This window comes from Marmota monax, unplaced genomic scaffold (assembly GCF_021218885.2).
Source record: "Marmota monax isolate L192 unplaced genomic scaffold, Marmota_monax_Labrador192_F-V1.1 WCK01_AAM20220418_F8-fsc00177, whole genome shotgun sequence".
NCBI classification, from domain to species: Eukaryota; Metazoa; Chordata; class Mammalia; order Rodentia; family Sciuridae; genus Marmota; species Marmota monax.
Window position 1 is genome coordinate 561,702 of NW_026694922.1, and position 26,801 is coordinate 588,502.

A 26,801-nucleotide genomic window follows, 5' to 3' on the forward strand; every position below is an offset into this window, starting at 1 on the left:
TACCATTTAACTTGTTTTAATGTTTCTTCACAAATGGTGAAAAATACTAAAGTACAGACAAGGAATAATCATAATGTTGTGGCCAACATTATAAATATGGAATTATAAATTTAAAACATTTTCTGGTTTAAAAAATAAATCTGGTAGTCAATGCAGCTCTGCGGGGTCTGTGTCTAGTAGGGCCGATCTCTGCGTTCCTGACGGTGCTCGCCTCTGCAAGGCAAAGAGGGCCCTCTGGTTAGGAGAGAGAAGGCTCAGCAGCCTGACAGCAGCCCATGGTGCCCTGCGACTCATCCCCAGACTGGTGCCACGTGGACGAGCTCCAGTCCAGCTCTTCCCCACCACATACTTATCCATTTTTCCAGGTCCTCCACGTCCACCTCTTCTTCCTCCCATCTGCTCCATTAAAGGTCCAGGGGGACCCCCTGGACCACCTCGTCTTCCTCCGCCAAAGCCACCTCGGTCCATGCCACGGCCACCACGGAAGCCACCCCTGTCTCCACCACGGCCACCTCTGAACATTCCTCCAGGACCGCCGCGGTCCATGAGGCCACCTCTTCCTCCCCGCATGCCACCAGGGCCACCTCTTCCACGGTCACCACCTAAGGTGAGGAAAGGGTGGAGACACAGTCAGGGAGTTGAGAAAGAAGCTCTGCAGAGATGCTGTAGAAGGATCTGTTTCCTCTTCTCTGAAGAAAGCAGAAACTTGACCCAGACCCAGTCCCAACATCTGGGTGACATTTAGAAATGAGAACACAACTATAACTGAAGGTCCTTTACAGTGGGCACAGGTAGTTTACCAAGCCCACTAAAGTCAACAATAGAAGGTTAGCACCAGGAAGCTGAGGGAATGCTCAGGAAACCTGTACCTACCCGGGGGTGGGAAGGGTGGTGGGAGAAAGCCCTCAGGCTTCGGGGCCTTACACTGGTTGCATTCTGTTCTCCAGGCGAAGTTCTGGTTTCCACAACCCCTGCACAAAGTCACACCAGAGCAGAAATCACCAAATGAACCAAGAAGCTGAACGAGCAGAGGCCACACTTAAGCAGGCACACACTGCACTTCCACAACCACAGGGTCCCGGGGGCACAAAGCTTTAAGAGGATCTGTCTACAGAAGAGTGCCTCGAGCGTCAAAACCTCAGGTAGCAGCACACCCACAGAACCAGTGGGAGCAGGCAGGGAGTGGGTGACCAGTCCCGCATCCATGACAGTCATCAAGTTCATCATTAAGTTTCTCTAGGTAAAGAGAATCCAGCAGTCCTGTCCCAGACTGGGAATGGGGCGAGGCAGGGGTGATATGACTAGTAGGGTATCAGTTTGCCAAGAGAAGTACATACGGATTGGGACATTGCCAGTCCCCAGCTCGGTGCTGGACGTTTCCTCCTCCAGAGGGATTCCCTCGGGAACCCCGCGGCCCTCTTGGGGGAAAACCTCCTCTATCTCCTCCACGGCCTCCCATGCGACCCATAGGTCCCCCAGGACCTCCTGGGCCACCTGGACCTGCAACAAGAAATAGCCTCATGAAGACCGGCTTTGCTACAGGGAGCACAAATTCTTCTACAGTCCAAGGGCCTAGTGTAGACACCACAGCTTCATCCTCACAACCACCAGAGCCTTTCCACATGCGTTATTTCACTGATCTCCCAAAATAATCTTGTGGGACGATAAAACCAAAGCGGAATAAATGGTAGAGCTGGAACTCAGGCAGTTAAGGCTCTGCAGGGCTTCTAGCCTCCCTAACCAATCAACCCATATCTACATTTACCATTAGCTCTCAACAATCTAGTATTGATTCTATACACCCTTTTATTACTTCATCTTCCCCCCATCAGGGGCAAAAAGTATAACGGAAATCTTTTTTTTTTTTTGGTACTAGGGACTGAACCCAGGGGTACTTAACCACTGAGCCACATCCCCAACCTGTTTTATTTTGAGACAGGGAGTAGGTTGCTGAGGCTGGTCTCAAACTTGCCATCCTGTCTCACAGCCTGAGTTGATGGGATTACAGGTGTGCACTGCCACACTGGCCCCAGTCCTTTTAATTTGCTTAGAGCCTAAGTTGCTGACACAGGATTTGAACTCAGTGATCCTCCTGCCTCAGCCTCCCAACAAGCTGAGATCATAGACGAGTGCCACTGTGCCCAGCTAATGAGAAATGTTTACAGGAAAAGAAAAGTAGCTCAGAGAAAAGTGTCCAGTAAATACCTCCACGGAGCGGTGGTGGCATCCCTCTGCCCTCACGAGGTGGCATGCCACCCCGCATGCTGTTCATGGGAGGCTTCTTTCGAGCAAGAGTGACTTTTAGTTTGCTTCCTTGAAAATCTTTTCCTGGAAAAAGATTGACAGGATATCAGTGACCACAAAACTCCAACTCTTTCCTCTCCTAAGGACTAGAAAAAGCTAGTTTCTATTCCTTTTCCTTCAACCTATCACTTGCCAAATTTGGCCATTCCCAGAAGCATCAAGACTGCCTCTCCTGTGACCTCCCAGATTTTACTGATGAGGCCAAAAAAATGTCTCTTAAAGATACTTAGAAACCTCTCTATCCTGAATAGAAAACTAGGAGGAGGAATATGGGCTGGGATTGTTATACAACATTGGGCGAGAAGCAGTGATAATAGCCAAGAGAAAAGAGCCAGGACTTTGATACTTTCAAGATGTTTCATCTGAAATGAAATCTCAGTACTGATGCAATGTCAAGGCCTTATTTAAACACACACACAAATGTACACTGGCTAAGGTGTTTCTTTGCTTTTTTGGTGGTGTTAGGGATGAAATCCAAGGCCTCCTGTATGTTAAAACTAGTATTCTGCCACTGAGTTACACGCCCCCCAGACCTTAAGATGTTTGTTTTTTGAAGGGTTTTCTGTATCTTCTGATAATATCTGCTTAGATATAATTTGGATTTTTAATGATAGTGCCTAAAAATAAAGGAACATCCCAACCCAAGATCAGGGGCTGGGCCCTCATAAAGTTGGGAGGCATACATGCTCAGATGGCTCAAGTTTTTCCCTCTTGCTATGTCCTACAGTCATACAGAGGAAGAGTACCTTTGTTGTCCTCAAAACCTCAGATAATGATGTTTAACATCAGCAAGACCCCTTTATCCCTACCAACCAACACATGCAACATCTAAGACTGTACATATGTGTGTGAGTGAACAGTTCAGAATGCCAGTGAGAACATCCTACCATCAAACCACTCCACAGCAGCCTTGGCAGTTGGCGGGTCTTCATAGGACACTGTGGCATCACCTTTGGGCTTTCCTGTTTCCTTGTCCAGGTAGATGTGGATCATGGGTTGCCCAGTTCTCTTATTCATCTACACATAAAATAGCACAGTTAGAATGTGACTATAACATACTAATCTTGGAGGGAAAAGTTCATGTGAAATTCAGAAAAAGTACCTCAGTCTTCCAAAAGCAAGTTATTTTCCAGGAAGACACATATCTACTAGGACAGAGTATCTCTGAATTATTATAATTATAATTGATAGTTAGTATGGGGATACAGGCTTGTAATCCCACCAGCTAGGGAGGATAAGGCAGAAGGATCTTAAATTCAAAGCCAGCCTCTGCATCTCAACAAGACCCTCTCTCTAAAAAAAAAGGGGGGGGGGGGCTGGATGTGACTCAGTGGTTAAGTGCCCCTGGGCTCAATCCTTGGTAAAAAACAAAGGACTATTTCCTAATCATCTAAAATAAACAGGTACTTCCATGTTCCCTGCCTCAGTGTGTTTATCATAAAAACCAAACTAGACCATAAGCCTCAACAAATTCTACGCCCTAACAGGAATTTAATCACTGCAGTCATCCCTCAGGAGTCAAGTCAGGTTTTCAAACATCACCTAAGACCCTTGAGGCTGGATTGCAGTTCACTGATACAGCATGAGGGAGACTCTGGGTTCAATCCTCAGCTCTACACAATACCCCTCCCCTAAACAAAAAACAATCCTTACATCCTTAAGTGTAGGATATGAATGTGCTACATGGATTCCTGACAAGGCCAGAGTACATGACTTATTCTTCAGCTGAGCACTATATGTAGTTAGTTTGAATTCAGGAGCCACACTGTACAAAAATGTCTTCCTGTGTGTATTTTGTTCATTAAATATGCACACAATCGAAGGCTAATCTACATGTCTGCTTACACATATGGTAGTACTTGACATCCATCCATTTATAAGATGCAAAAAGGGGGGCAGCATTATAATAGCATAGATAAACCAATATGTTTTTTTTTTTTTTTAAAAGGACAAGATACAAATTAGGCAAAATACTGGCAAAAACAAAAGGGAAATGAAAATCAGTTTCTGGATCACAAGTGTATGAAGAAACGTAGGAAAAAAAATAACTGCATTTTTTTTTTACAGCTCTAATAATCAGAAAATGTCATTCTCTTCAAATTTGTCTTAGATTCAGCTGACATTCAATTGAGGTTTTTAAATTTAAAGATTCATGAACGGATTCAAAAGTTTATACAGAAAAGAAAGGAAAGGAGTTAAGAACAGTAAAACAGGTAGGCATGGTGGCGCACACCTGCAATCCCAGTGGCTCATGAGGCAGAGGCAGGAGGATCACGAGTTCAAAGCCAGCCTCAGCAACTGTGAGGCGCTAAGCAATTCAGTGAGACCCTGTCTCTATACAAAATAGGGCTGGGGATGTGGCTCCGCGGTTGAGTACCCTTGAGTTCAATCCCCAGTACCAAAAAAAAATCAAATCACAGAAACTGACCAAAGTACACAAAATGCATAGAAACATGCATAAGTAAACATTCTAGGTGACATGGAAAGCATTAACTACTAAGGAAAAGACAGGTAAGTTTGACTACATTAAAACTTTTATTCATCAAAAGAAAATAAGGGCCAGCTGAGGCTGTACTTCAGAAGTAAAGTACTTGCAAATACAACAAGTACACGAGGTCCTGGGTTCAACCCTAGTGTTGCAAAAATAGAGGGGGAAAAAAACAAAACTGGGAGATTTTGAACAGACAAGGATTAGCAGTCAAACAATTCCTGTAAGTCAGAGAAAGCAACTCAATGAAAACTGAGAGGGAGACATACGTATTTCCAAGAGAGGATATCCAATTAGAACAATCTTACTAGTAGTCAAGGAGAAAGGAATTAAAACCACCTTCTCACTTTCTCACACCAGATCAGCAAGTCAGGGGGTTCCCAGTTGTGAGGATGAGGTGAATGTGATTATGAAATGCCAGCCAGATTCTAAAGAAGTTGGTCAACAACACAGTTATCGGGTGAAACTAGAGACATGCACACCTTAAGAACCAGCCCTTCCTCGCCCAGGTAGAGTCAATCTTCATTATTTGTGGTGAATGTTATGTGTAAACCTGCCTACGCAAAAAAATTAATTTGTAACTCTAAAATCAAGTTTCAATTCTCTAAATAAATGACCAGAACAGGGGGTGGGAATGGCAGGACAGCCTCAGGCAAGTCACTTCTGGATTTCATTTTCTCTTGTAAAATTTAAAATAACACAATTTAACAGGCAAGTTCATTTTATAATTTCAGATTATAACCAGAAATGTGTATACACAAATCTATGACTCATAAACCATTGCTCATCATTCACTATTTCCTGTGACTTTATACAGCTATTAAGAATAAAAATAATTGGGGCTGGGGATATAGCTCAGTTGGTAGAGTGCCTGCCTTACACGCACAAGGCCCTGGGTTTAATCCATAGTATCACAAAAACAAACAAAGAATCAACTGCACATATAACAGCAAAAAACACAGGCACTGGGTACCAGGAGACATGGGTTCGATTCTCAGCACTGCATATAAATGAATAAAATGAAGGTACATCAACAACTAAAAAAAGAATGCCTACTGAAGCAGTGTCTGTAACATAGAAATAACCCAGCCATCTTTCAAAAAATGTAAAATTTGTTTGTACTTCAAAGGCCATGTGATATACTTATGAGAACACAGAATTTCCAAACCTTTTAGATACTGACCTAACACCCCTAAAATTCCCCCCCCCACATCTCACTAAAGCCCCATAGTAGTTGACCAAAACCTAGCCACATCAGCTCCCTTGAACTTCTGCCCCAGGAGCCTTGCCCTCCACTATGATGAAATATAGCCCCATTACAAGTTAGAAGGTTCTATTTCTCATTTTTTAATCCCTGCCGTTCTTTTATTTATTTTCTTTCCGCATAACATTTCACCATCTAATGTTCATTAATCTTTTTTTTCCTCCCTTTTTTTTGGGGGGGGAGGGAATAACAGGCCCTCTGCCATTATCTCACCCCTTTTTGAAACAAGAGTCTCATTAAGTTGCTTGAGCTAGCTTCAAAACTTGTGATTCCCCCGCCTCAGCCTAAGTGCCAAAATTACAGGTGTGTGCTCAGCACACAAATCTATTTTTACTATAAATTCCCCACTAAATGTAAACTCCAAGTGTTCTTATTTGTTTGTCCATTGAGGCAGGGTTCAAAGCCAGCCCCAATAACTTGTAAGACCCTGTCTCAAAAAGAAAAATAAAAAGGGCTGGGGATGTAGCTAGTTCAGTGGTTAAGTACCCCGGTTCAATCCCTGGTACCAAAATAAAACCCAAAACAACAACCCACAACTAACTGATGATTATAAAAATGACCTGAAGTTATCAAATATGTTAACTGTGTTTGGCATTTCTTTCCTAGGAAAAAATGGCTGGGGAAGGGATTAAAAATGGGGATTGAACCCAGGGCCTAGCCTACCCTAGGCAAGTACTTTACCACTCAGCTATAGGCCAGGACCACTTTGTCTTAAGACATGGTCTCATTTAAGTTGCCCGGAATGATCTTGAACTTGTGATCCTCTTGCCTCAGCCTCACAAGTAGCTGGCATTATAAGGTGTGTGACACCACACCCAATTGGGAGGGGGGCATCTTAAGGAGCAAACCACAACACATCCAGAAAAGTCAGGGAATTTCAGGAACAACTCTCAATTTCAGTTCAATTTTATGTGTCTTGTGGTGTCAATTTCTGTCAGATCACCTAAAATTATAATGCTTTACTTACCTTAACAACCCCACACTGCTTAAAGAAATCTGCCAGATCATCAAGAGTCACATTGTCATTTAATCCTTGCACATAAACTGCACTGTTGTCAGAGTCTTCATCAGGATCTACTGGAGGGCCTTTCAGAGAGAACAAAACAGAGAGAGTTACTGTCTTGTTTCATCATAGAACTGTCAACTAACACTAATAAGAATGCCATGGATTTTAAGACAGTCATGAGCAGATGAACACTATAAAGGAAGCTCCAATCTACCTTGACATCATTGAAAGCATACTGATCTACTGGGCTGAGGAACTCTAACTCACATAGGCATGTACTTTTTTGCCATTCATTCCCTTATAAAAGCACAACAAAGTTTAAGAATTCAAAGTTACCTAGATCAAGATCTGGTCCTTCATCCATGGGTCCTGCCAATCAGGAAAGATCATATAATATATTATTAGTGCACGTCTTGCAAGCTATAAACCTTACAAACACACATAGCTATCTACTACACCACCATTTGATGGGGATCCATTAAATTCAAAATGACCCGCACTGCTAAAATGGAGCAGTGCCTCTTTAACATTGGTGAAAGGTTTGCTAGGGTTTGCTTTTTTCTTTGCTGGTTTGCTTCTAAACCATTAACCAAATACACTCTCAATCCTTATGTGCCAAATAAGTGTTAAATTTAAGTCAAAAATTTTCCTCCAAATAAACCAAATTTAAAAACTGTATTCTCCCCCATATTACAGAAGCAGTTGCTCAATACTTCAAGTAACCCTTTGTTTTGTAACCATAGTTTAACCTTATTACCCCTAAGACAATGCCGGCAGTACCCATTAGTCTCTTTTGCATAGATCATTTTTAAACCACTTAGGAAAGTAATAAAAAATTATAGTTTTCTAAAAACTGACTGTATTTTTTTTAAACACTATCCATGGTAATACTCAAAAACTTACCACCAGGCTTATTGAAGCCACCTCGCTCTCCAGCGCTGCTGGGGGGATAAACGAAGAAATGAAGGCCTTTCCCTTTAAAAGCCAGTACCGCTCTGAGCCTTGGGGGGGGCTCGTGGGGAAGAAGGGCACTGGCTAAACACATCTCCATACAATGCATCTCTCTCATCTTGTCACTATGCCTTTCTTCAGGGCAGCTTGCTCAAACTTCCTTAATATACAACCTTGCTTGTCTGATTGTACACACCAGTGTGGTTGGTTCCTTTCATTTCGGGGGCTGGTATTAATAGTGCAATACTTGGCAAATTGGGGGGGAAAAAAACTAAATCCCAAACACCCACCCCCATTAGCTGAAAAAACAGGAGAGCTTGGTGTACAGAGGAGGAACAAGCGGAGGCAACTGTTGTGATGAACCTTTCCATGTTCATAAAGGTGCACCCTCAACCTCTCCCAGAGGAGAGCCCTGGGCTTCCTAACAAGTCACAATATAATAAAGCAGGAGACAACCACATTAAATGCCTACAACACACATCAGAGGACGCATCCAGCCAATCTTCAGCATAAAGCCATACAGTTCAGGGCATTAGTGGATATAACAATTGCTGTGAAAGGAGAATTTACAACAAATACCAAGGCTCATGGACTGGGGGTGCAACTTTATAGACATACTGGTTTATAATAATAATAACAACTACGGCAGTATAAAATTACATATTCTAAAGAGGGAAGGAAGAATATGAATTCAGCTTTTTTGGTTAAATAAAGGCAGCTCCCCAGTGGGAGACCCTGAGTTTTTTCTAACCAGTATTGCACCTTTAATACCTGAATATACAATTTCAAGCTGTTGCATGCAGCTTTGTTTCCTTTTTAAAAGTACACACCATAAAATGTTCTCTCTCTTTAACACAAAAGTTTACACTTTAATGTTACACAATTCTAGAGTATTATACCTCCTCTGGTTCATTACCAAACAACAAGTATGCAGTTACCAAAGTTACAGAAGGATTCCATTTATACAATGAATACATTTTGTTAAAAATATTCTATGTATATTTTTCCTCTCCATATGGACACCGTGTCTAGTCCCACTTTTCATTATGCTGCCGGCTGAGTACTGAGTACGGGTACTTTTTAAGTATTGAAGTGTATACAAGGCTCTCACTTTGTAACCTGTAGCATATAAATGCGACAAAGCATGTTAAAAAGTTTCCACGTTTAACAGCCAATGAAAATATCAAAATACTGAGGCAATGAAAAAGGGCATGTTAACAACATTGAGTGCCTTACCTGCAGAAGACACTGAAAACCATCACCACACCACAATAAAAAAGGGGGAAGGGGAAAACACCCCTGTCCTGTCCCCACAGGATCCATCAGACTGTTTCACAGTCTGTTGGTCAACCTACGGGGAAGGCCATGGTCTATGACTCCAGGAGAGACTTCTTATCCACAAAGAGGGGCTCCCTACAACAGTAAGTAGTCTAGCAAAATCAGTAGAATCATTACTTCTGGAGTATTACAATGAATAAATTTGAAATTGCTTTTGAAATTGAAAAATACTAAGAATTCTAGGTGATTTGAGACGTGATGATAGTAATTTCAAGTGTCTATGTCTATTTTAAAACATCCATAAAGAAGTGAAACCTTTATAATGTAATATTCTCCAAATTGGAAGGCTGATTTTACTTTAATATCCAATTACTCACGAATTTTTTCATGTTATAAAATGACTTTCTTCCAATAAAGATTTCACTGAAGACTATTTTTAAAGTTATGCAGAATACACAAAACGATATTAACTACCTCTGGTAGTAAAGAGATTTGAAATTCAAAGATAACAATTTTATCTATTTAATTTTGTAATCTGTTTTTTACAAAATCATATGCTGTTTACTTTTTCCTTAACATTGGCACCAAATCCAGTTTATACTTAATACATTCTGCATAACTTTTTTTAAAAAAACTCGTTTATATAGGGACAGAACACACACAGAACTAAACCTTCTGATCATGTTAACCACCAACATTATACCTCACCTTCATCAAGTACAGACACCAGAAAGGGAAGAGGGGATGGGAGAAGGGAGGGGAAGGGCAGGCAGAGGTAGCAGGGTCATGTTATTCATCTAAACAAAGTTTTCTAAACCAGATTGTGCCATCAATCAAAATGGTCAAACCGATTTAGACTTTAAAAATCTCCAATGGGGAGAGAATCTATACTTAAATACATTACTCTGAAAAAAAAGTTACTGGATTTTTTTTTGTGTGTTCCAACTAAACTGTTTCAGGTGCACCTCAGGCCACAGTTCAAGTTATGGGACCAAGACCTTCATCATCATGTTCAACAATTCTGAGCACAAATAGAACTTAGGGACAAACATTGTGAAAAACAGCTGCATTCCTTTTCTGCAGTATATACACCAGGTATTTCAAGACAACCATTCAGAGGCATTAGTTAAAACCTTAGGGTTGTTAGAAGGGTTGTGTGTGTTCCATCCCAAATCTATTACCCACAGAGGCTTTTCACCCCTGGAAACCATGAAGGGAACTGAAAGCTCTGGTTTCAAAACCATTCTTTGTTCTCCCCAACCCAACAAAGTATACTGGCAGGGAAAAAAGCAAACTGCCACTTAATATGTGCCACAATGATGACATTTCCATGTTTTAGAAGATGGCTTGAGCTCAACAGATTGTCCATGGAAATGCAGAATAAATTTCTTATGTCTTTCAGTCCCTTCTTTCCACTGAAAATCCTATGGATGAAACAAAATTAGGTAAAAGGAGAAAAGGTTTGCTCTTACCCCATTCCACCGCGTCCTCCTCCCCGCCCACCTCTGCTCATGCCTCCACGATCAAATCCCCCTCTTCCCCTGCCCCGGTTATCAGGGCCACTCATGCTCCGGTTCTCTCCTGGTCCGGAAAATCCTCCAGACTCCTGCCCATAAACACCCATGCTACTGGGGTGGTCCTGTCGGAATGAACCTGAGGAAAGAGTCACATCTGTAAGCAATTGGTCAAGTATTTACACCACTGCCTGACATACTTTCTCCTGGAATCACAGAACTTTAAACTGCAAAGCGCTAATCAAAGCACATCTTCTTTACACCATGATAAAGTGCCTCTAATCAGTAGGCTCTTTTAAATAAAACTACTAGTTCATCAAGGCTGAAATAACTTCATATAGTTAAACCTAGAATAATACACTTCTAAACCAGAAAAAAAGCTCTCTAGACAAAATATGGTTTACAGGGTTCTATAACCTGAGATGTCTCCAAAAGCAGCTTTTTAAAAAAAATATTTTTTAGTTTTTTAGGTAGACACAATATCTTTATTTTATTTTTATGTGGTGCTGAGAATCGAACCCAGGGCCACACGCATGCTAGGCAAGCATGCTACCACTTGAGCCACATCCCCAAAAGCAGCTTGTTTATACTCCAAAAACAAAAAGAAATCAGGTTTCTTAGGGTTTGAGTATGCTGCCAAGGGCTGGGTTCTATTAAATAGCACTAATCACTGCCACAGCAAAATATGCCCATTGACAAAGAACAGTAATTCAGGTACAAATTTGTTCCTTATTTTTTTTTTAATTTTGGATTTTTTTAAAACTTTACAATAATGGGGACGGAACCCAGGGGTGCTCTACCATTAAGCGACATACTAGCCCTTTTAATTATTTTTATTATTTCAAGAGAGGGTCTTACTGAACTGTCCAGGCTGGCCTGGAATTTGTGACCCTCCTCTGTTGTGGCAGTCACTGGGATTATAGGCATATGTTACTGTGCCTGGCTACTGTTTCCTAATGACTCAGGAGGTCATAAGGAATGCTAGCTTCACTCACGGAATATAACCTGCCCAAAGAGCAGGATTAACAGTCTACAATAGTTTTTCTAGTCTATTAAAGTATCTTTTCTTTTTTTTGGTACTAGATTTGAACCCATAGGCACTTAAGCACTGATCCACATCCCTCCCCAACCCTTTTTATTTTTCGAGATAGTGTATAAGTTGCTGAGGCTGCCTTTGAATTTGTGATCCTCCTGCATCATTCTCCAGAGACGGTGGGATTACAAGACTGTACAAATCACCATGCTTGGTTTCTTTTTGTAACCCATTAAGAACATTTAAGTTGAAAAAACAAACAAACAACAAAAAAAAAAAAACCTGAATTTTTTATTGGGCTATCTAAGCAGTCTGCAGGAATGTTATGCCCTAAAGCTGCATCCTGGATTCCAAAAGTTAAAAAAAAAAAAAAGGTAAAGAATATTTCCTGTGTTCAGAAACTCCAAGCACAAATCATTCTTATTTTTCTCTCTTTAGCAACTCACTCTGCTGCCCGTAGCTGCTGCTCTGTTGGCTATATTGACTTGGAGCCTGGCTGTAGGATCCAGTCTGGGGGGGGTAACTAGTGGGAGGCTGCTGCCCATAGCTGCTTTGTTGACCATAGCTACTCTGCTGTCCATAGCTGCTCGGTTGCCCATAGGTGTTCTGCTGAGAGTAACTGCTCTGATCATAACTAGTCGGCTGTGTAGAGGAATAGCTGAAAGAAAAACAAAAAACAAAAATAGAAGTTTTAGGAAAAAGTCTTATTACTTCCCCAGGCCCTGAATGAGACAATCCCGGGTGTCACAGACATCCTTAAAAATGCAGTCATTTTCTAAATTTCAACAGTATGAATTTAAAATGGAAATATTTTTTGTACCTAGAATAAAGCTTTAAATGGGAAGGGGATAATAATTATTTTAACAATTCATCTGTACATCTTTAAGAGTCTCCTCTTGGATCCTCCACTCCCATTTAAAACAACAGTTACATTCAATGATATTCAAGGCAAATTTGAGAATTCAGCTGCTTCTATATTAATGGAAGAATATGTACATGTGCACTAAGGAAAGATTTGACTCAGTGAAAAACGTGCTGAGGAAAGTAGGAAGAGTTAATTTCAAAACTGCCTCCAACCATTCTCAAGTGATGAAAATGATCCTTTGAAAAGACCAGGCTGTTTGGTGGTAGAGGGTAAATGCATGCATGTATGTATGTATGTACGTATGAAAGAGGGTGTGTATCACTCTAAAATGGTAGCTTTCCCTTGGAGAGTATTCAAAACTGTTCTCTTCTTACAATTTCAGCCTTTCATGTTGTGTATGAAATCTGGGCATCAGTTAAAAAAAAAAAGATGAATAAATAATCTTCTAAATGAAGGCACTGTGTGAAAGATCATTCTAATTGTATTAAATCAATATGATAATCTCAGGCAAGAAAACTAATCAAAGATACAATCTTGCAACAGACATTTGAAACTATGTCTTGCTAAATTGTTAGGCTGGGCCTTAACTCAAGCTCAAGGGATTCTTGTGCCTCAGCCTCCCAGGTATGTGCCACTGTGTCCAGCTTGAACTATGATAATGTGTGTTAAATTAAAATATAAAATGATTAAGGTGAAGTTTCTTTTATAATGTCCTGCACTTTACCTACTGGAAAAGATGGCTTCATATTATTTCTGCTTCTCATCCTTCTGAGAATTAACTAAAAGAGCAAAATTAAAGGGGAGAACCGAGAGATTTTTATCTGTATTTAGAGAAAATATCATTAGTTGCCAGGCAATGCTATGAGAAGCGAGGTCTGAGGCTTGACTATAACTAATTATGTTCAGAGTTACCACTGGGAGAGTTAAGACAACAAACTTTACCTGAGGAAGCCAAAGCAAGCCAGTCTACAACTTGGGGGGGGGGGGGTGTTAAACAAAAACAAAAACTTGTTATTCCACTAAGTCACTGACCACAAGAAAGAGACTGACCTGGTAGGAGGATAGGATGGAGGCGCGGTAACTGGCTGCATGGGGTAGCTCCCAGGAACCTGGGGATAACTGTAGTTACTCTGTCCGTATCCTAGGCTGGGCTGGTTATAACCCCCTGTGCTAGACTGAGGTTGACTAGTCTCAGCGGGCTTGTTACCATCCTGTGGTCTAAAAGGAGAGAGAGAAAAAAAGAATTTGTTCCTCAATCACACAGGTAAGAATCCTACAAATCTATGAAAATTATGCAAAGTTAGGATTGAACTCAGGAATAGTAAATTACATCAAAACCAGTGTTGCTCCGATTATGTCTGCTTGATGACGACACTAAGAGTGAGAATTCATCATATAGAAGACATAGCAACTGCCCCATTCACTCTACACTAACAGCCATAAAAGGCAGGTTCAAATATTGTGGCCAATTTAAGTGATCTAGGAGGGGATGTGGTTTACCAAGGAAGAAAACAACTTTTTTCTTATAATGAACTGTTGGAAACAATATATTTTAATATAACCCAAGTTCATGGCATTATAAATTTGGAAAATCTCCAAGTTTATGTTTCTCATTTTTTAAGAACAGACTAGAAAAATCATTTCCTAACTTGGGCTGCCATAAATTAATCTAATCCTGCCTCAAAGTCTCCATAATGGAAAGAAAGATCAAGATCAGTAAGGCAGGGAAGTGAATACAACCCCACCTACCTCCTTGTGCTCACAGAGGAAATGGGAAGTGCCCCTGATAAATGGTGAAAACCAACCTTTATTCCAAAAAAACAAACAAAACAAAAAAACAAAACAAAAAAACAACAACCAGGGTTTTCTATTACCTCTTAACTCTAACAGTTTACATCAAGGCTGCCACGAAGTGAACTAGAGCTATTTTAAGCAAAGCCCAAAGAATCAGCAGGCAGACCAGAGACCAGTTTCTCCACCAAGCTGAAATGTGTCACAGGCTCCCTCTTTCCAGTGGAAAAGGGAGTAAATGTCATTGATCGAGAGAGAGGCAGACAGTTGCTTTAAAGTGATAAGGACTGAAAACCCAAGAAAAAGAGGAACCAGAAAGAATGACTTATCAAAAACCAATTCATGTATAATACCCTCCAGCTGTGGCTTGGATATACTGTTACATCAAAAGCATCAAATGGGACTTTGCACATTTGATAAAAACTCTGAAATGACTAGGTTGACCAAAATAGGCCCTTCTAGGAATCAGCTGATTAGTTTAAAGTAGTCACTTCACAGGCTGTCTAGCAAGTGTAAACTACCTAGTGGCTCTGATTACTCACAATGCATTTTAGAAGTAATTTTATAGAAGTAATAAGTGTTTGTTAGAGCTAATTTCTTACCTCTACAACAGACAAAAAGTCTAGGGTACAAGTTACAAGATTTATTCTCTTAAAAAAAAATTCTCCATTCAAATCTGAATTAGTGTTCATTCAATACTGTATCCAGAAGTCACCTAAGTGCACTGTCTAAAGCAAAGAGCTGAAATCTCCTGTTAAATAATAATACACACATTATCCAATCATGGGGTATGAGCTTTGTTGGATTTAATATTCTCTCACAGCTGGGGAGAAATTATATTTGCTTATGTTATCAAGAGTCTACATAATGCAGAGAAAAAAAATCATATCAACTGCTTAAGTGGAGACAGTTAATGTCTGAATTCCCAGATATGGGTATGTCCTTTACTAATAACTGGATCATAGAACTATTTCTTGACTCATAGGATACTAATCTCCCTATCACGACCTACATTTTTCCCCAAAGGGAAAACTTTTACCCATCAAAAGGGTCATAAAACCCAAAGATAAAGGTATCAAAAATACAATTCTATTGGCAGTTCAGTTGTAAAGGAAAATACACATTTTTTTCTGGGTTTAGCAAAGTAAAAATAATACCCTCCTCCTATCTCCAAAAGTACGTTCTGAAACCAGACAATCTACTGAATGACATTTCTCATTTTGGCCCTTAGTGCCATTTCACTTCTAAGTGGAGAATACCTTTGTGCTGTGTTCTAGCACACTAGTTACTAGAATGACTATTAAGAACACAATCAGGCCAGGGTTGTGGCTCAGTGCTTGCTAAGCATGTGAGAGGCACTGGGTTCGACCCCCCATTGTGTCCACCCACTACTTAAAAAAACAAACAAACAAAAAACCCCCACAACACTTAAATGTGTAATAATCATTAAAAGGGAACTAAGTCACAGAATCTGTAAGTGTACAGTTGCTTTCCCTCTCAAACCTGAGGCTGATGCATCTCAAGAGATAGCAAACACGTGAGTATACCTTACCTTGCAGGTGCAGTGGCTGCTGGCTGTTGCCCATAGCCAGGGTAAGCAGGCTGAGTCCCATATGCAGACTGGGCTGCATAGGAGGCCTGGGTGGTGGTGACGGTAGCGGTGGTGGTGTCATAAGCACCAGTGCCGTACCCCTGGACAGGCTGGCTGTATGCCTGGGGGGCAGTTGGGGTAGTATAACCTAGAACAAAGGAGAGCTAGGTCAGATTTTTCTGGCCTCCCCAGAGATCTGCCTAGATATTTATAAAGAGAAAATCTGTAAACCACCCACTTTAAACCATCACATCCCTTTATATATTACCCTGAAGCAAGATTAGCAACAGACCAATATTTGAAGCTTATGTTCTCTGAAAGTACCCAGTTCTTAGTAAAGTAAAAAACTTTCATCTCATTTGCTTTTTAAAACACAATCTAATAAGGGGAGAAAAGAATATGCTTTGGAAAAACTGATAACAGAACAGGCTTTCTTCTGTCCCCTCTTGAACACTTTAGACATGAGAGAAGTCTGCTTTTTGCTGATTCAGTGCTGATTTTGCTAGCAAACTTCCTTTAAAAAAAAATTAGTATTTTTTTTGTTTTAGGTGGACACAATATCTTTATTTTTATGTGGTGCTGAGGAGCTAACCCTGTGCCCCACACATGCTAGGCGAGTACTCTACTGCTTGAGCCATAACCCCAGCCCAGCAAGCTTCCTTTTAACTAACGAACTTAAGTACCTCAAAAATCCCTCAAGCAGGAAATACAGTCTCCCAGAAATGGAGATAAATGGCAAGTAACATGGCAATTTAAAATAGCTACAAAACAATGATCCAGGTACTTGTTTAAGTACTTAAAACAGTAATTTAAGAATTTACTTAACTACTTTCTTTCAGTCCCAACACTGCATCATGGACTATTCATTTCATTTAAGGAAATTGGAAATTCTAGAGAATGTGTTTAATTTTTAGTGGAAGAAAGAACTGCCATTTATGTTTCAGGTAAGAAAGAACTAAAAAACAATTATCAGCATTGAGTAGAAATGGTCTGAGGAATAAAGATCATACTACACATTATGTTTGCCTAACAGATTATCCTATTTAACTTTTTGGATAAATCATTTTTTTTCAGGGGCACAGGGTGTTTGGAACCTAGGGTGTTTTTTTTCTTTTTCTTTTTGGAGGTGCTAAGGATTGAATCCAGGGCCTTTTGCATGCAGGCAAACATTCTATCAACTGAACTATATCCCCAGCCCTGAACCTAGGGTGCTTTACCACTGAGCCACATCCCCAGTCCTTTTAAAGTTTCAATATTTAAAACCAATCTTGAACTGACTGCTCATTTTAGTTAACATTTAGGGCCTTAAACTATACATGGAATAAAGTGTCTTTACAAACACACAATGTACTAGCCAAAAACAATTATCAACTACCACTTATTTAGTGTGTGTGTGTGTGTGTGTGTGTGTGTGGTGCTAGGGATTTAATCCAGACCTTCACACATGCTTAGGCAAGAACTCTACCAATGAGCTACATCCCCAGCCCCTCAATTTCTTTTTGCATGAGCACAAAGCATAATACTTTCTGGCCTATCCCAAATATTTATAGAAACTCTGAAATTATGTACAGTAACTTCCTTGTAAAAAGCAATGGATGAAATGTATATGAAAGTATACTTCATAAAACATCCCCAAACAATAGACGTTTTTAAAGCTGATGTGTTCATCTGAACTTTGTTTTGTTTTTTGTAGTGCTGGGCATGTAAAACTCAGGGCCTTGTGTGTGCCAGGCAAGTACTCTAGCACTGAGCTATACCCCCATCCCTGCCTGTTTAATTTTAAAGCTCTTTGCATGGGGCTGGGATGTGGCTCAATGGCAGATCATGTGCCTAGCATGTGAGGCTCTAGGCTGATCCTCGGTACTGGAGCAGGGGCGGGGCAAATCTTTGCAAGAGTCCAAAAAGAGTAAAAATACAAAGCATTCATGTATTCAAAATTTACTAGAATCTAATTCCATCTACCCTATACTCTTACAGATTTCCCCTTACTTAATGATAGCCATCTATAAGATTCACAAGAAAAGTTAAAACAAACAAACAAACAAACAAAAAAACCTAAAATTGATCAGGGCAATAACTATGTCACAAAACTATGCAGCAACAGAGCCTTGTAGTGCTAAATATTAGTCACTGAGTTAATCAATGATTTTAAAGAATTAATCTGTAGTACTCACAAGCAGCCAAGCAAAATAGCCAAAGCTCATCAGAGCAAAATGATTCAATGACAACAAAAAAGACCAACAGCAAAAAAGACAACACATCAACTATGTTCTAATGACTTGATGTAAAAATATAGGAAGAAACATTTACACAAACCAACCCAAATATTTGTTTAACCTGAACGTAAAAATCAGTTTGAGAATTCTATATGAATCAAGTAACTGAGATGCATATACAGTCCCTTTCTTGAGAAGCTTAATTTGGAAAAACCATAGGATGATGTATCTTTACACATCCCCTCCAATAATTATCCAATGACTTTTATGTGCAAAGGAAAGGGTACCTTACAGACTACAAAGTCTATATTAACATTCCTTCTTACTACTAAATGCAAATCTCTGGGTTGTCAGTCACTGGCTTCTATATTAGAACATCCTACACTTTTTGGACCCACAATCATTGACAATGTGAATGCATGGCTCTGAATAATGTAGCAGACTACTACTTTGCTATAAATAACTTCTATCTCTTCCCTATAAAATGGTTTAGGGATTCCAAAGCCTAGATCTAAGCCAATGTTTTTTTTTTTAAATGTTACGGCCTAAATATGTAAAATTATTTCAAAATTTTTTGCTTTAGAGAAATCAAAAATGCAATTTTACTTTCAGCTCTTTCCATAGAAAGTTTATATAAACTTCCCACCAAACTCACGACGCTGGTACTTTATTTTAGTTGTTGATGGACCTTTATTTTATTTATTTGTATGTGGTACTGAGAATCGAACCCAGTGCCTCACGCATGCTAGGCAAGCACATTACCACTGCACCACAACCCCAGTCCATGACACTGGTAATTGATGAGGCAAATGACAGGTTATTTTTTCCTCTTACTAGACTATATATAATTTGGACAACTGAAGGTAGGTGAAAAATAATTTTTATATCTTTTAACACTTTCTTATATTAAAACCTTGTATTCCTTTTTGTTTTTTTCTGGTGTACCAGTGGTGCCAAAGCACTGAGTCATATCCCCAGCCCTTTTTATTTTGAGACAGCGTTTTGCTAAATTGCTCAGGGCCCACCAAGTTGCTGAAACTGGCTTTGAACCTGTGGTCTTCCTGCTTCAGCCTACTGAGCCGCTGGGATTACACAGTGCACCATGCCCAGCTAGTTTTTAAATTTTTAAATAAGAAAAAAAGGTACTGGGGATTGAACCCTTAAGTTATTCAGGATGGGCTTGAACTTGTGACCCTTCTGCCTTTATTTCTCTAGTTTTTGGAACTATCAGTGTGTGCCTTCATACCCAGCTAAATCCTTTTTATGATACTAATAAAAAAATGGAAGTAGAGAGCCTAAAACATTACACAGCACTAAGTGGAAAAAAATTACCACAGACTATTTTTTTGGTGTTGGTAATAGAACTCAGACCCCTGATAGAACCTTGACTACTGAGCTTCATCCCTCACCCTTTTTGAGTCAGAGAGGTTCTCCCTAAGTTGCCAAGGCTAGTATCAAACTTGAAATCCTCCTGCCTCAGCCTCCTGTGTTGCTGGGATTAAATGTATGTAGCACCACATCCAGCTATCACAAACTCTACTCAACCCCAGTAACAGGATATAATTTATTCTAATTCTTAAGTTTATTTTTTTAGCTTCCTAGGTTATTATTATACGGAATATATTATATAAATCTAAGACATACTATGGATTAAAATAATTCATAACATTTGAAATAAAACAATGTGTCTGGACTAGAAACAAACCAACACACAAACATGATACATGCAGGGTGGCAATCTGCTCCTCTAAATAAATCTAATCATGCAATATATTCCCCAGGGAACGGGGGAAATCAGCTGGTGAGTAATCATCTGAAATACCTTTGGGAAGGTGAATAAACTATTATTAAGACTTGACAAAAATGTTAAATAATAAAACCTTTCCCAAAATTATATTAAAAAAAGGACATGGATCTGCAAATGGCACCTGAAGCAGTTTTTTCATTAGCACCTTTTTGTGTGTGATGTTAGAAAGTCTTGGGGTTAAACAAATGGAAACACCTAAAAGGGTTAACATTACAGGGTTAGACAAGATGGAAAGCATTTCCCATGCAAGAATGAGCAGGATAGTCAAACCTGTACTGGTCCCTTCTACTGTGGAAAGCACAAAACAAAAAGTAGAGGGTACACTATCAGATGAAGCAAACAGATGGGAAAACCAGTTTGATTTTTAAGCAACTCAGTTTCACAAGGCTCATTCTTATTCAGTATTAGCATTAGCACTATATTTTACATAGTCTCCATTTTGTTTTGAGATTACTCAATACAGAGTACAAAGTTCAAAAGTTCTTTTCTCCCTTGAAATTCATCCCACCCACATTCTTTTAGATATCCCTCAAAGAGAATTTAAGGAAGGGGGGGAGGGACAAAAACAAAAAACCCCCTCCTCCTTAGAATAAAAGATCCCCAGATGCCAATGTAAGAACCAGAATGTATATTCAAGAATATGAGTAACAAGCTTCTGCAAATGCCCAGCCATTATGATCCTAAAAACTCCCCAAAGCACGCCTTACCAGTGGGAGGCTGTCCATAAGAAGTTGCATATGCAGTCTGCCCATAGGTGGCAGTGGTCTGAGCCTGGGTATAGCTGACATCAGTAGGCTGTCCGTAAGTTCCATAGCTTTGTTGCCCATATGCCTGCTCCAAAGAAAATGCATGAAAGAACTTCACTTATGAATCCTGTATTTTAGCAATAAATAATTGGATAGACTTTAATCTGCTTAGTTTATTAATAGTTAACAAAAAAATTTCCTGATAATTAGGCAAAACCCCAGTTAACTATAAAGGAGGTCAATATACTCTTAAGGGAAGAGCAATAAGGGAGGGCACAGGTGTGTAATTGCCAGCACTTAGTGTAGCAGTTTTAGTAACTAGAAACAAATGCTAGGAAAACAGAATGGATAAAGGAAATCAAGATGAAGCTAAAATCTGTCAATTCTGAAAACCAGAATTTCAGCATGACTAAAGAGTAAAACTATTACAATACTGCAAAGACACTGAATGAGAACACTCTATGTTCTCACGGTTAGCACATCAATAATATTAAGTCAGCAAGGAATGAGTTGTTCTTTCAGATATTAACATGACCTTATTGTAGGTCTGTTTGAATGGCCAGTTATGTAAGATACGTCAGAGACATTACATTCTGCCTCTCCTACACGGCAGTTATTAGTTATCTATTTTATGACATGGACCATTTCAGAATTTGAGGTGATCTCAGGACACTGAAAAAACTCTTTTTAAGTTTTTTGGATTTTTTTGGTGCTGGGGATCGAACCCAGGCCCTTGTGCATGCAAGGCAAGCACTCTACCAACTGACTATATATATCCCTAGCTCAACCTCGAAGTTTTTAACCACAGACTTGTACTGGAAAGAGCTCAAGAGCTCCTCAGACTGGCAGCTAGGACTTTTAGAGCTGACCCCACTACTTAAAGTGTAATCACCGGCAAGTTATGTAGAATCTATGCACTACAATTTTCTCATTTGCAAATGATCCTATCATCATCTTCTGCAGAACTGCTATGATAATTAAATTCAAACATAATAAAATGTAAACATACCAAGCATGGGACAGGACCTCTAACTTAAGAAACGACAAAATCTAGAAAGTCACTGAAAGCCAATCCCCAACTTTGGGATGGTTTCATTTATGATGCAGAATGGAGCCCTTTGTACTCCACTTAGGAAGTTCAAAATTTCTGAATTTTTAATGATTAAACAAAAAATTCTACTATTGCTGTCTTGTGTTACATTTAAGTCGCTGATGCACACAATACATTTATTTATGCAGTGCTAAGGATTGAACCCAGTGTCTCATGCACATAAGGCAAGCACTCTACCACTGAGCTACAACCCCAGCTCTCATGTTACTTTTACCTAATTTTTAAAAAACATCTGTTAGCTGCTGTTTTAATGGCCAATAGAAACTTTTTATCTGGAGGGCTGGGTTGTAGCTCAGTGGTTGAACACTTGCCTTGCATGTGTGAGGCACTGGGTTCAATCCTCAGCACCACACAAAAAATAATAGTTATAAAAATACATATATATTAAAATAAATAAAACAAAAATATTGTGTCCATCTACAAAAAAAAAAAAAATATATATATATATATATTTTTTTTTAAAAGAAACTGTCCTTTGCAGTGTTCCCTTAAAAAAAGAAAGAAAGAAACTTTTTTACTTGGAGATGCAGTTACATTTAATTATCTCAAAAATTACCTGGGTGGTCTGTGCATATCCTTGAGTTGGCTGGGCGGTGTAAGCACTGTAGCTGCAAAAGAATTAAATGCAAGAACTGAACATAGAACGTTCTTATTCCATTACTATATCTTCTACAATTATAGGAGGCTCCATACTCTAAAAACATTAATCACAGACAAAATATCACAAAAAACTGACTTACCCCTGCTGGGCTGCAGCTTGGCTGTAGGTACTGTAATCTAGAGGAAACAATGAGAGAAAATAGTATAAAGTCAGTAAAGACAAGATGAAAGGGAAAAAAATAAGTGCAAGGAATTCAAGGTACCAAGAACCCTAAACTATTTAGAGGGGACTGACACAGGTCCAAATGAGTACTTCTTATTTCTCAACATCAACCAAGCCAATTAAGTCTAAGTTAGTTAAACTCGGAAAGTTTGAATATGGTGCTAACTTAGGAGATCAAGATCAGCTGATGTGGCAAGGATCCTTTGCATGTTCCCATGACCATAAACCCTCTTGAATCACAGGCTATCATTTCAAATGCATGATCATTCTAAGGTTATAGAGGATCAGATGTTTTACATTCATAAAGAAAGAAAACATGCAACAATATCACAATGTTTAACACCAAACTGATTAGATTAGCAGTTGCATCTCCTCAAAAACTAGTTTTTCTATCACTACATCTTGCTTTGGTGAGCAAGACCAACCATAATTCCCTAGCACAATGACACTGAAATGGAATGGCAGAAAACTATATCTAGTGTTATAATCTAGTGTTTTAAAAGAGTCTGCCAACTGCATCAGGGCTACATCAGTATAGTAACTCAAAAGCTAGATACAGTATAAATCCTAGTGCAGTCAAGTTAAGTAGAATCTTGAAAATTGTCAAAGAAGAGAAAGCATTTAATCCGCCAGGGAACAATATGATTTTAGATAACACTACTGTATTTCTTAAAATCCAAAGTGATTTGGAAAAAATAAAAATGAAAAAGTATCCACAAATTTTCTTCTTTCTAAATAAATACTCCTACAATTTTCCTTTCCACAGCAAATTTACAACATCAAAAGGGACTGCAGCCACTGAGGTTCTGCAGCAAACAGCAAATAAAACCGCTAAGTTTTCATAGCACTACTGAATTAAAGTTATATAAGTTTAGGTGTTTTCTCCTCCTAAAGGCAGCTAACGTAACCATATTAAATTCTGCCCAATTCTTTCCTCTCCACAAGAATACACATCCTGTTCAATGCTTGAAGACAGTACTGCCATTAAGATAGGGGAAAAAAGGGTCCTTTCTTTTCCAGTCAGAAAGTAGTCCCTCATCCAAAAGCAACAGTTGACAAGTCAGTTCTTCATGGAGGGATTCTACCCCACTTGATGAAATCCAAAGACTGCCTCACAATCTCTTGGCCTCAGAGTTCTTTGCTGAATCCATCTCTTTAAGTTGGTTTGTTTACCTCTTTGCACTTAACTTTCCTTCCTCACTGAACACAGAACCCCGAATCATTAACATTACCAAATCAACTGCCCCAAAGATATCTATAACCAAAAAACCCTGATCTGTTCAAGATAATCTTAAAGCATTTTTAATAGCACTACGTTACATTCTTTACACAACCTATAAAAATTAAGTGTAAATCATTCCTTCCATATGGCATTCACAAAATACCAATGAAGCATCTAAAACAAAATATTTCAACCTACATTTTACTGATGTTTCTATAGGAGAAATGATTTTAAATCAATGACATATAGTTCAATACTTACAAGACTTCTACACAAGCGCAATTATATAAAGCATAAAATTGGCAAAGCTGATATGGAACAGCTAATGACCTCAGTTCAGTGGGAAACCAGAAGACTTGGGTCTCCTGTATGGTGGGAGTAAATTTGTTGTTTCATGAAAACCTTACAGCACACAAACATCATATGGCCTCAAAAATGCTACAGTTACACACTGATAAGATTATTCAACAACCAGTTGTGTTTGTTTCCAATCCCCAAATGCACAATTGAAGACTTAACTAAAACACAGCATAGGCCAAGGAGAAGGGCTGAAGTGGGGGATTAGGGCCCAGAATGCTGGTAATTTCTATTTCTTGGTGCAAATGGTGGTTAGAGGCTTTGTACTATAATCCTGCTGAAATGGACATACCCTGCAGGTACTTTACTACCTATATAAATGAGAGGGGAAAACACCTAACCATTACCCAAGATAGTGGAATTAGGGCTGTCACTACCCAAGATGTAGAGATCTAGAGCTTCAGATTACATAAGGCATTGAAGTCAGCATGGGGCAACTCTGGGCAGAAATGCTTTTGCTGTAAGGTCAGGAGGGCTCAACAAACTTTTTTCAAAGGTCAAACTTACATAAAAAAGGTCTAGCATACATACTCCCACATTTTCCAGGAAAGGAACCCAAGGTGCAGATAAGTTATGTTATTCCCCAAAGGTCGCCCAGAAGGGCTTAATCAGGTGTGGCCATGAAAACCACGTGCAACTCTAATACAGTATACTGGAAAAAGGCATGTTCAGCAATACAGCAACTTGAATGTACACATTTGGCCCCCTCAGGCTTTGGGAGGCAGGAATAGGGTGGAAAGGCATTGGGGAAATCATTTCCCACCAGAATGTCTTGGGACATGGTATCTCAGTCCTCTCTTCTAGGGGACACTCCTGGTAGTCTGACACCAAAAGCCAACATTTACCTTTTCCTGACCAGACAGATGGGCAGAGTTCTTAAATTGTCCTTCACCTGCTGGATGCTGAAGTCTTTCCAAAGTAAAACTCTGAAGGACTCAGAGTTTTCCTTCCCTCTCATTCGGCTCCCCCCTTCCTCTAAGGCCTGGAATCCGGCCCGCTTATGAATACCCCCAGAGGCAAAACACTCCACACAGCCAATAACCCTGGATTAGAAAACGACAAGCTGCAAACTGCAGGCGAAGGCTGCGGGGCAGTTAAGACCCCCCTATCCATATTCTAGAGTTCTCACCCCGGGCTTTCTTTTAAAGTTCACTCTGCGCTGCTCCCCCCCACCCCCGCCCGCCGCATCAGTTCACGAAATAAACAAGCTTGGCGAATATTAAAACGTGCAAAACGATGGCTGAAGCATAATTCAAAGGTCGGCTAGGGCTTTTTTGTCCCTCTTGGATCAAAGAGGCCAGAAATTTCTTTCTGGTAGAAATTCTGGTCTCCCGATCCAGGCCGGCCTTATTATACAATCGATCTCCCTCGGCGTTGGCTGAAAAGGGGCCCCGGGAAGCCACTTAATTGCTTTTTGGGGGAGGAAGAGGTAATGTTAACACAATACTATAAAAACTGGTAAGTTCAAGGGAGCAGCAAATTGGGGGCCTCTAAAGGTAGGGGACATTCCGTCTGAAGGCCAACGGGGCAGAAGTCGTGCTCGGGCTGAAGCCGCCCAGGCGGGCAGCTCGGCAGCCCCACTTCACCGGGCCCGAAGGATGACGGGGCTCGCGCTCATAAGCCGGCGCCCCTCAGCTCACATTGCGAAGCCTTTTTTGTTTATTTGCTTTTTTCCCCGAGTTTCTCCGTGGAAAGAGTCGCCCTGGAGATAGGGCCGCCTCCCTGGGAATCGGAGGGGGTCACGAGGGCAGCGGGCCCGCGGCTTCTCCTGCCCCCCTCTTTCGGGGTGACAGGCTCGAGGCGCGACCGCGGACCCCCCATCACGCGGGGCCTCAGAGGCCGCAGGCCCCGCCCACGTGGCGGCCGGAGCGCGGGGCCTGACGACCGCCACACAATGGAGGCCAAGACGGGCCCCGCGCGCCCCCGCTGCCGCGAGCCCCCCGCGCGCCACGGGAGCCGGAAGGTTCCAGAATTGGCCCACCCGGTGGGGGGAGGGGAGAAAACGGGACCGCTGGCCCCCCCCGAACTCGTCGGGCCGTGGCGGGTACCTCCAACCCCTCTCGGCAACTCCACTCAGTCATCTCGGCCACCCCCAAAAAGGAGAAGCCCCCAGTTCGGGCTTCCAGACCGTCGCCTGCGCGACCGCAGTTCCACCACACTTACCCGTGGACGCCATTTTCTCTCCTTCCTCCTCGTTCTCTCAACGTCCGTCTCCCTCTCGCTTTCCCTCTAGGCGCCGCACTGCGCAGGCGCGAAACTCGCAACCTCGGGCGCTACCATCGGGCCAGGCCACGGGGGTGGGGGAAGAAGGAATGAGCCACTGCTTTTTCGATCTTCACGCCCGAAACTGTTGTCCCAGTCTTCTCTTAAGATCGCCGACGTGACGCGAGAGCCAAAATAGCACCGAAGGGGCCGGAGTGGGTGGTGAACCGGT

At 40.7% G+C, this 26,801-nt stretch overlaps 1 protein-coding gene across 9 annotated transcripts; it reads right to left on the reverse strand.

Moving 5' to 3' along the window:
* Ewsr1 (EWS RNA binding protein 1) lies at positions 1-26,705 on the reverse strand. 9 transcript variants are annotated; one of them, XM_058573577.1, is made up of 18 exons: positions 26,531-26,679; positions 22,706-22,742; positions 22,522-22,573; positions 20,816-20,942; positions 20,379-20,396; positions 16,047-16,233; positions 13,754-13,921; positions 12,285-12,496; positions 10,764-10,944; positions 7,966-8,000; positions 7,399-7,431; positions 7,024-7,142; positions 3,192-3,321; positions 2,206-2,328; positions 1,338-1,500; positions 874-971; positions 350-602; positions 1-213 (listed from the first exon to the last, which is right to left on the reverse strand). In XM_058573577.1, exons 1-18 carry the CDS (start codon positions 26,541-26,543, stop codon positions 174-176), a joined length of 1,989 nt encoding a protein of 662 aa, XP_058429560.1. In that variant the 5' UTR covers positions 26,544-26,679; the 3' UTR covers positions 1-173. The 9 variants fall into 9 exon arrangements, with proteins under 9 accessions (XP_058429560.1, XP_058429558.1, XP_058429559.1 ...); XM_058573575.1 differs by having other exon boundaries at positions 7,966-8,003; XM_058573576.1 differs by having other exon boundaries at positions 7,966-8,003; positions 20,816-20,939; positions 26,531-26,672.
* Between the last annotated feature and the right edge of the window lie 96 nt (positions 26,706-26,801).